This window comes from Nelumbo nucifera, chromosome 2, assembly GCF_055504915.1.
Source record: "Nelumbo nucifera cultivar China Antique chromosome 2, China Antique-T2T, whole genome shotgun sequence".
Lineage (NCBI taxonomy): Eukaryota > Viridiplantae > Streptophyta > Magnoliopsida > Proteales > Nelumbonaceae > Nelumbo > Nelumbo nucifera.
The window spans coordinates 35,740,290-35,751,578 of NC_142650.1; the positions used below are offsets into that span (position 1 = coordinate 35,740,290).

Sequence of the window (11,289 nt, forward strand, 5' to 3'; positions counted from 1 at the left end):
TTACATTTTTTTTCCTCATAGTTATGCAGGGACCAAAAAGGCAGGGGTGTTTTCATCAAGAAAAAGCCAGAAAATCTTATTCGTATATTTAATATATCTTAAAAATAGGATTTAATGAGAGGGAAAAAGAATTAATATCTTAAATATAGGACTTAATTAGAGAGAATTAAATGAATTTAATAATAATAGTAGTACAAATTATGTTTTTACCCACATTATAATAAAGAGGACATAATTCAAAAATAGGGATACTTTATTCAAGAAAAAAGTCAAGAATCTAAACCCCATTCCCAGTTTTAATAGTAGTATAGATAGATATAGATATAGATTATCAAACAGCCCCTTCCATGTGAATCAAATACAGCTCCCCAAATAAAATCTCCATTTCTAAAAAAAAATAAAAAAATAAGATCCCCATTGTAAGCAAAACTTAACTCAGACCTTCGGATGATATCTTCAATTTGGTGCACCTATTCTCAAGTGTTGATAACTATTGAAAGCTCCAATGTTCTACTAAAAGAAATCTACTGTAATGACTAATGACTCTATATAGACAGGTTTTATTCCTGGTTTTAAATCAGCCCAATATAGAGAACATAAGTCCATTTGAACTAACACTGCTTCTGAGTGTGCACACATCTGAAACTTAAATGTAAATAACTAATAGAAGAAAAAAGCAGTGCATTCCCGTTAAATTTGCAAACAATTTGTAGTCCTATAAGAACATCTTGCTGCAAATTTATGACTTTACAGTAATAGCATGGTCGTTTCTATGAAAAGAAACACGCATACACTGAAAAGGAATACAAGATGGTCTTTTAATTTGCATGGACACAATGAAAACAAATAGAGAGACAAGAGACAGAGAAGTGCAGCCTAGACTGGAGTAAGTCCATGTTTAAGTGCAGCATTCCACACCATATCGATCTTATCAACGTCAATGGCTCCAACTTCATGGTGGGTCCAGCCCTCTAGACAATGAACCAATCCACCCGCATGGCATGCATGAACAACTCCTCTATCCATCGTGTACTGCACCATCACAAACAAATCAAACAAAACAATTTAGTTTCTTAATTTGTTCGTGTATGGCTGATTGGCTGATGATCATGTTGTACGTTACTAAGCGGTGCAAATGTAAGTTGCACCGGTGTAAATACATGTGAGTGCAAATGGACCGAGTGTAATTTCAGTTCAGATAATTTGCTTCTTGTTTGTGAGAAGTAGAAATGGAAGTCCTCAGATGATAGGGTGCAGAGAAGAGAGGAAAGGAAAGTTGTTTGTTTATATGAGAGAGTTGGTAGGAGAAAAGTGATGTAAATTTAATTTGCACCAGGTTTTGTGATGTAAAATTTCAACTTTTAATAAGTGCAGATGAGACAGGAAATGTAGATTCTGCATCAGATGGGAGTACAAATCATAATCAGAAAATCTAAAACCAAATGCAAAATTTACATTCAGTTTAGATTTACACTGCATATAGAACTTCAATTGCATAAGAAAAACTTTTCTGACATATTAATGGGCTAAGGACCCACAGTGAGTTGAGGATCTTTGAATGGACCCGGTCCAAAATGATCCAATAGAGAAAGCATGAATTTTATTATTTGTACTGGGTAGAGTAAAACTAGATGAAGAGATCGATCATATGTTACATACCTCACAACAACCCAAACCCTCCACGTCTTTAGGCAGTCTCATGGCCGCAAGATCACCATAGGTGCAGTCTCTTCTGAACTGGAAAATGGGTGGGACCACAAATTGATGGAAATGGGTCCCGGGTGGAGCCCATCTTTGTTCTCTTGGTGTGAGCCACTTCCCAACGATCCATGCCTAATAAAATGTTTAATCCATGGAGCATTCACTTAGTATTAATGTATGTAATTGGAACAAATTAGCAACATTTCAAATAAGTAAAATCAGAAATTACCTTGCAGTTTTGACCTGCTTGGTGCTTTGTCACTTGAACCAAGAAGTTTTGGCATTCCAATGGGGCTTCCTTTTGAATTTTCTGGAATCTTTCCGTGGCTTGGGTCAGCATCTGTAAGTGGATGTTACAATTTAAGTACATGTACATCATCATGATTATCATAAGCATCAATATCATCATAATTTGTGCTTGACTCCATCTTGGCTGTCCATGTATCATGCGCCGGACAAGGTTAATCTTATAATTATACCGAAATACAAACACGTCTTTAAAAATATTTTATGAATAGACCACTTATCAAATAAAACCTTTTTTTATCATTTTTAGGAGGTATGGTCACTTACACGTCAACACAAATGAAAGTTTTCCAAATTTTAGACCGCAATCAAGAAAATGTTTTTTGGGTTTATCAATACAAATATGTTTTTACATCACAAACGCGTGGCATTTCAATTATAAATATGCATGAATCTGAGAATATCAAACTTGATATTTTGAAGTAGAAATTATAATTTTATTGATAAACTCAAAATGTTTTTAAAATATTTCGGGTCGGTTAATGATCGCTTTCTTATAAATTTGTATTGATGAACCCAAAAGCAATAACTCAACACCACTGTATCAAATAAGGAAAGCATTTGGAAACCTCATGATCCCATGAATTTGATCAAATACCGCCATCGGTATAATATTTTTTTTCCCTTTTAGATACACTGACTCGTCCTTTATGGGTTTGGTGGCCCATTATGGCTACTGTCCGTGGCGCTATTATATTCTCCACAACCATCACTTATAGTTTGGATATCTATTTCCACTTCAACCCAGACATAAGTAGTTGGAATCATTATGGCTAGGGTTTTTGCCACGTGAAGGGACCGACAATCAAATTCAAGCTCCATATGGTCCATTTAATGATCTTTTGAGAACAAAAGCCATCCAAACTCAAGTTTATTACGGTTACTAAGGCGATGTTTGATTTAAAGGAAATGGTAGAAGAACTCATACAAGGTTTGTATTGATTTTTCTATCTTTTCTTTCTTTCAAACAAAACACAGTGTAAAGGCCAATTAAAGATTCAGCTGCTTTGAAGTGGACAACCAAGGGCTTACAAAGTCAGTCTATATAGGGAGGGGCCTTACAAAGTCAGTCTATATAGGGCGTACTCCATAAAGTCAGAAAAGATGTTTCATTTATTTAAGTCCTCCGAAATGGATGCTAAGGAAGGCAAATGTATTATATGGGGTTGAAGGGATGACTGAGTATTAATTAAATAATCAAATTAATTCTGGTTGTGCAGGAAGAAATTATCCAGGACATATATGTTCCAACTTGTTACTAAGAGTGGTTAGACAAATAGCAATGTAATAAAGAGGAATCATTAACCGGTACTTAGTTGATAAACGTGGCAAAATTGGCTTCCACAAGCCTCTTCCAAGTTAGCTTGCAATTTCCTTCTACTCTTTTATAGGTTGATGGAAATTAGTTGGACAATCATTTAATAACAAGCTTTGGGATGACCAGGTGACATGTGACTGACATTCATGGAAAGCCTCTGCAAACATGGTAAAAGTATGAATTTCTTGGACCATGGATGACAAAGAAATTAATGATTTGATATATAATTTGATTCTCATAACTCCTAACCTTCCCCTAATTAAACCATTTATTATATAAATTAATAGTAAAATATGCACAAAAGACTATTTTAACTTATTTTATTCTAGAAAACAACTTGAGTAACTTGCAAATGAAACTTAGCAAAAACAACCTCTATTACACTTGGATGGTCTAATAAGTTTGCAAAAAGAAACTTTTATACATTTACACTGGTATAAATGTATAAGAGTGTAAATTCTGATTTAATTTTTGCTTTAAATTTAATTTTGACTTTGGTGGTATTTGGTTCATAATTTCCAAAAATGTGGATATGGTTCCGGGAAAAGATCTGTTCAAGTCATGGTTCATTTCTTGAGCCATGATCTGTGAGCATTAATTGTATGATTCATATGAGAGAGAGATTTGAGGTGTAAGGAAAATGGTATAAAATTTGCACTGTCAGTGAGTGCAAATTAATGAAACAATGCAAATTTAATTTGCATAAGATAAAGAGTGCAGAACATAGTTACAGATTTACACTGTAAACAAGGAGAGGCAAAAGGAAAAATAATAAACACAAACAATCGTCCAAACCCATGCTCAACAATGAATAACCCCATGTTCTCATGTTTAGCTTATTAGTTTTTAAACTTTTTAGGTAAATCGCCCATTAATAATATTAAGTTAAGGTAACAAAAATATATATAGTTAGTCTACGTACACCCAAATGGAAAACCATATATATAGATGTTAGAGAAGGTGATTATTGAAGCTAATAAGAGGTACTCACAAGGACACGAACACCCTTTCGGCAGAGGTAGAGAGCAATGGCTCTCCCGAGCTTAGAAGTCGCCCCGGTTAGAAACACCTCCTTCACATCCTTTCCAATCTCATTAAGAATTACAGCGGCAGTGAGGGTGTTCCCATGGACTACTCGTACTCGAAGGTTGGGATGTTTCTCAACAAACAGTGTGCCACCTCCATTCAGAGCTTCGTTCTAACATTATAAACATAGCAATTGTTAGTTGTTGGAGTTTGTGAAAAACTCCTACTTTTAAGTCTAATTCTAGTATCAACAAATAATAGAAATGATGATGATGATGATATATGGCTGGGCTTAATCCGAAGTTTCTGAACTGATCCTTGATTTACTACACTTCCTGCCCCATGATCTACTACACTTTTTCTCCACACTCCGATTTCGCTACATTAAATAATCCATGTGTGATTGGTTTTACAGTACTCTAGATGTCTGTAAAAATCGGTACATGTAAAAACCCAGAGTGTAATAAATGGACAGGACACTGAACAGAACACACGGATTGCTTACTGTAGGAAGAAAATTGTGGCAAATCCAGACTCGCCCCATTAACAAGGTAGGTGGAAAGGACACGCAACCTTAAATCGCAATGCTACGTATGAAAATACAAGGATAGCATGTGTCATAACGGAGCCTACGCTCGTGTCAGGGTCTCAGGGATTGAGTTCGTATTTGCTGCAACCAAGGCCACATCACTTAATTTCTTGCCACCAACCCGGCGGCCTCAATAAAACAATGATGCACCACAAATTAAATGAAACCATGTTTTCACCTTTTTACCTGTGTTATGTGGTGTCTAAGGGTGATTCGCCGGATGTAATATGCAGGATAGGTTAGTACAACGAATGAGCACGTAATAGCTGTGTGACATATTCCAGTTCATGTGTTTTTAATCTAAACGTTTTTTCAGTAAAACAGAAATTATTCATTATTTTATTATTTTTATCAAAATAAATAAAAATAAAAATAATAAAAATGAAAAACTTACATATATTGGGATTTATTAATATTTTTTTATTATTTTTTATTAACCGAACAAAATGATTGGATAAAAGGCGCACTAATCACGACATATGTCATACAGCTATTACGTGCTCACTCATGCTTAACTCACATGCCTACTCAATTAATTTCCTACATTTCATGATGTGGGTGTTGTATCAGAAAACGATAATGATACTAAATATTCATTTAAAGTGTTTTGAAGATTCAACCCAACATGAGCATGAGTTTTTACCCAATTCCAGTCCATTGACATTCCTAAAACTATTACCCATGACCCATCTTGCCACGTGGAAGATTTTTATGTTGACTGAATTAAAAGATTGATTCTTGTTGTTCCAAACTGATTAAGACCCAAACCAATTATATGGTTAATAATATACAAAATTTTGGCTTTATATTTTTTGGGTTGTATTTTATGTTAAGGGTGGTACATTTCATAGACCATATATAATTTTGGTCCAAAATATTCATTGAATTGGATTGGTCCTGATCTATTTATAATGGATTCACATTGAACCAAATCCAGTCCAATTAACACTCCTACTTAACCCTACCCACCCCATTTAATTTATACCCATTTTTTCAAAGGACACAAAGGATAGAGGGGTTACAAGATTGAATAGAAAGGGTGAAGATGGGGAGAAATAAGAATGATTTTATTAAAAAAGAGTAATGATAGATTTCAATAAAAAATTAAAACATTAGAGGTTTTAAGGAAGAAAGAGAAAAAGGTTTTTAATATTACACATCGAGAGACTCCACGTGTGGTATGTGCCGTATGGAAAATCATCAGGCTCTATATTTCAAATCAAAATCTTGAGGAGATAATCAAATGAAATATGGATGATCAATGAAACTAAAAGCTCCAAGTAACAGAAATGAGATGGCAATAAAATATATCATCTCAATACAATTCAACTCTGGCTTAAAAAAAATAAAGAAAAAAATCAACTCAACTCGTTGACGTTGAGGCCGGCCATTCAAACCCTGTCTAACTATGAATTAAGTTTTCTTTTTTTTTGTTTTTTTTGGTATAACAACTATGAATTGGGGTTAGGCCCCACAAGTTAGGGCCTTCACGATTTCATCATTTGATTTTATTAAAGAATGGAATCAACCCTTCAACAGAAAAATTTGTTAAGAAATGAAAGTTGATTTTATTAAAGCATGGGAGAGAGAGGGAGAGAGAGAGAGACCTTGTTCAGTGCAGCAAGGCTGATGACTTTAACGCCCAATCGGTCGGCGTCGAGAATGGCATGCTCAATTTGTCTGTTAATGCCATCCAGAGCGAAAGGTATGAAATACTGCAGAGGACGAGCACATACATTTAAGTAGAGCGAACAAATATTGCAGAGGTTCTTCACTTCTAAATTTAACAAGAATATAATCAGTTTTACGCAGAGTTGCAGAACCCCACCTGAAACCCATATCTAGGAACCGACCATGTATTCTGAAGAAAACCCTTCAGACTGTAGAACGAGACGATGAAAGGCCTGGATTTGATCCACATCGCTAACATCACCATAAAAGCAATCGGCCAATACGGCAAATAGGCCAGCATCATCTTGAACGGCATCGACGTCAGTGACCGGTACAGGAACGGCGCATGCATCGACGACGTTATGTCGACGACATGGCAGAGGAAGACGAAGTCCGGCACTTTCCAGTTCAGGCCTGCAGCACAGTTTTAAGCTCGAGGATCAGTGATCAATCGATACATGTTTCATTCCACCCAGTCAACTAACTGTTTAACCAAATCTCTCAGTTAATTAATGAAGATATTATATTTTGCACGCTTTGCCCATATCGATTTGTCCTACTCTTGCTGTTCAATCGTCAAGGACCCACCTGTGCTGATCTTCTTGTGAAGCTCCCATGACTTGGTATTTAGTGTTCTTCCCAGAGCGTCGTAGATGGGCATGAAGAGGCAGAAGTTGGTGTTCATCTCAGCGCGGTGCAGGCTGTGGTATCTGCACAATCCCAGCAACAATGAATGAATGAATATAAGATTATTACAGGAGATGGTTAGAAATCAAACTCTAATTAACCCAAAAGACTAGTTTTAATCATCAACAAGGATTTAATTATTTAATAAGAGCTAAAATCTGACTCATCTTGAGATTTTGTCTGAATATTATTAGGAGAAATTAAACTGATGAAGAGATGGACAAATTCAATAGTAATTATGCTTACGTTGCTGTGTAAATTAGGTACTTAAGGAATGGGAAGAGCCGAAATATCTGGTGTGGGATGACTTCTACATTACAAAGTCCCATGCATCTCAAGGCATCAAAGATCAAAACATAGCCATAGATCAATGATATTGATCCAGCTCCCATAAGAGATGCTCCCAGTACAGGAATCCCCATGATCACATTCAATACAAGATGCTCCAGAGGGGTTGCATACCCGGCTGCACCAGACAAATTTAAGAAAGAAAGGGTAAATAAAAATCTTTGTTAATTAAAATATTCTTGTAAGGATGAGTACTCTGGAAATGATAATGGAAAACGAATTAAATCTTTGTGATTGGTTCATATATACCAGTATAGGCAGTTGGCGCTTTAATGGAATGGTGAAGTGAATGATAATGAGTAAAGAGATAGTCACTGTGGAATTGTCTGTGTATCCAATAGTATAGAGGCTCTGAAACCAACACATGGAGTATCACGGCATAGATTAACCCTTTTGAGTTCCAGGTAGGAATTTCTGTAAGAGATGGAAACATGTAACAGGCCATGAAAGCAATCCAAGCATGCAGGATTAAGAAGTTTTCCCTGTTCAAAGTAAAAAATAAAAGAGAGAGAGAAAGAGAAGGGAATAAACCCACTTAGAATGTTGTTTATTTATTTAAAGTAAATAAAAAAAAAGGAAATCAAATCAAGAACAAGAACTACCAGTTCCACTCTCTGTCTATTTGATTGAAATCTGGACATTGTTGGACAATCCGGCGATTTTTGGTTAGGAAATACATATTACAAACTGAGCACCATAACTGAAACATGGCAGCTCTGAGAGTACAGATGAGTAGAATATGAAGGCACCACATATCCTTTTGGATGTCCTCATACAAGTAGGAATAGAGCACTTTTGCTACAAGAGGTCCATACAACAGATACTGTATGTTGATCACAAATGCAAAAGCAGTTAAGAAGCAAAATAGAACAACCAAGTGACAATTAAACAATACTAATATGAAAAAGAAGATGAAGTAAATTAACAGCAGCTAGGGTTCCATGATCAGTCCATGCCTTGTAGATGCCAAAGTTCTCCCATGGCCACGTTGACAATGAGGCAGCCATTTTCCCAGGAATCAAATGAAATGGCTGTTCCGACTCTCTTCTTGGTCTTGGTTTCCTCACCTCCGTCACCTTCTTCTTTGAAATCAGCACTCAGAGTCTTGGACTTCGGACCGCTATATATAATAAGACAGAAACAGCCCAGAATATAGGAAGAAGAAGAAGAGAAAGAATTTAACACACAAATTATTATAGAAAGATGAAGCAAAGGAATTACCGATTGGCGTCCAACAGAAATAGGAAAGAAAGCAAGAAAGAAAGGCAAGAAGGATTATAAACAACCCTCTTGTTCAATCAAGCTCCTTCACTATTTCCTCAGAAGCCTTTAACTCCTACCCATCTTTCTCCATCCCCTACTTAAAAGCTCCTCCCCTTGCCTTTACTTGATGTCTAAATACAGTTGAATCTCTCAATCAACCTCTCCTAAATCTCCACATCTCTTTCTCTCTCTCTCATGTTCTTTTGTTGGGCCACACTTTTGACAATCTTACCTGCACCCACCAAAGTACAACTTCGGATTCAACGTATTCTCACTCCACATGTGACAGCTGTTTTGGTGACCTAGGCCGACAAATCAATAAGAGCGAGAGAGAGATGGTGAATCTGAATTGGGTTTTGCGGATTTTTCAGACCATGCATCTTTTAACTTCTACCTTGTTTAAGTTTACTGATCACCTAATCTCTCAAATCAGATGGTTTTTCATACAGTTGATGTGTGGTGTTGTTATGAAACCTCTGGGGACCAACAACCAAGACATGGAGCTTTAATTGCTCCCTCACCTAACAACGTCCCAGAAGATAGCATTTGCCATTTTTACTGTTTAATCGGACCAACTTTGGCGGGAGGTTCACACTCAGCAATTCAAGCATTTAGCTCGAACCGTCCAAAACCACCAACGGCTCATTAAAAATGATAAAGACAGTATCTTGAACAATCTGGTACGCGTGATTAGAATGGTGAGAAATTGATCTCAACGTTTTCACATCTGACGGATTCATCCATCCAATTGGACCAGTTTTCGAAATTTTCGTCAATTTTATCCTTTCCATTGTTAGAAACCAGCTGAACTGGGATACAGAGGAACTACCACATTGCTAACTGGGTTAGGGATAGACTGGATTTTGTTAAACAGCCACATTTGAAGTTAGGCCAAGAAAGATTAGGGATGACAATTTCTACCCTACGTTGTGGGTATTCGCCCCTATTCTCTCCGATGGAGTGGGCTTTTTTGTTTGAAAGATGGGTTTTACAACCTGCACGGGTATAGTATTAGGTTAAACCCCGACCCTCCCTGACCTACATATTGTTGGAAAGCATATAAACTTTTTCTATGTATTCTTTGAAGGAAAATGTAGGGAAAGGTAGAGAAACCTATACAAGATTTGTAAAGGTTTTCTTACCTTTCCCTTCATTTCCCTAATTTTTCCTTCAAACTAAACATAGCCTTTATAATAGGTGTTGAATTTAATAAAATTTTAAATTTTATGTGACGGATAATTAATAGTTTATGTATTTTTTACATGTCTTAATCAAATAATCGAAAATTTTGTTGTATATTTGTATTATTTTACTTATATAGTGCTTATATATAACAATAAATAACAGTAAATTAGATACATATTCTAAACCCAACCCATCCCTACCCTCAAATGCGGAAAGAGTTTTGGATTCTCAAAATACAACCCACTATAGGTTTTGAAACAAATACAGATTGAAAAGTTTAAAAAAACAGATTGAATCTAGAATTTACAAAACCCTTTTCAAATCCACCACGTTGCCGTACCGATTTCATGCTTAACATTGCAGTATAAGTAGCTTTAAATCAAATGATCTATGCAGATTGACTCATTCTGACTCTTTACAAAGTTTATGCTCCTACTCCACCTATCAAGAGAGAGAGAGAGAATTGCTTACTTACGCAACATATCTAGAATATTATGAAATGTTTGGAACCACCTGGACGGACACGGACAGGAGGGAGGGAGGGCAACACTTCAGGAGTAATATGTTTGTAACTACCCACACTGACAAGTGACAGCTTGGGACCCACTTCAAATGATCCAATATTCCATATGTGTGGTGGATGACCCATTAGTGAATAGGGATTAGACAAACAATCAACACAAATTTGTGTGCTTGGCATTGCTCAAAGAGTGAAGCTAGCCACTTCCATTCTACAACCCCAAAATGCAAAATCATTCCTTTTCTTCCACTTGTTTGTAATTAAGAAGAATAGCTGGGGAGTGGGTTTTGGGAGAACGGTATCTGTTACATCATACTGGTTGAGGGTTGAACCAAAACTGTGTCATGCATTGAATGCACTCCAACCAAACATAGCTCATCACAGCACACATTACGAATACAGGTGGAAATACATGCACAACAGCGCGGAGTTCAGGTATAGGGAACTCTCGTACCTAAATTCCTGTAGCAAAAACATGACTGCCAACAAGAACCCAACCAACTATTAAACAGGCTATGAATCATAGTAGTTAGGAGGTCGGCCTACGAGCCAGAAGCTCGAGAAGGACGTATCATAACAGGGCCGGGTTGGGCCAGTCATTAAAGTCCAATGGGCCGATTCCTTGGTCATCAAGAGACTAAACTAAACCTACTCATGACATGTAATAAAAAGAAG

The 11,289-nt window shown here is 36.5% G+C and overlaps 1 protein-coding gene across 2 annotated transcripts; it reads right to left on the reverse strand.

Annotated features, from left to right (window-relative positions):
* Positions 1 to 653: 653 nt before the first annotated feature.
* Positions 654 to 9,116, reverse strand: CER3 (Fatty acid hydroxylase superfamily). 2 transcript variants are annotated; one of them, XM_010279724.3, is made up of 12 exons: positions 8,868 to 9,116; positions 8,603 to 8,766; positions 8,249 to 8,469; positions 7,896 to 8,128; positions 7,545 to 7,764; positions 7,200 to 7,321; positions 6,769 to 7,025; positions 6,548 to 6,655; positions 4,317 to 4,523; positions 1,931 to 2,041; positions 1,660 to 1,833; positions 654 to 1,032 (listed from the first exon to the last, which is right to left on the reverse strand). In XM_010279724.3, the coding sequence occupies exons 2-12, from the start codon at positions 8,651 to 8,653 to the stop codon at positions 877 to 879; spliced, it is 1,860 nt and encodes a 619-aa protein (XP_010278026.1). In that variant the 5' UTR covers positions 8,654 to 8,766; positions 8,868 to 9,116; the 3' UTR covers positions 654 to 876. The 2 variants fall into 2 exon arrangements, with proteins under 2 accessions (XP_010278026.1, XP_010278025.1); XM_010279723.3 differs by having other exon boundaries at positions 8,603 to 9,046.
* Positions 9,117 to 11,289: the final 2,173 nt, after the last annotated feature.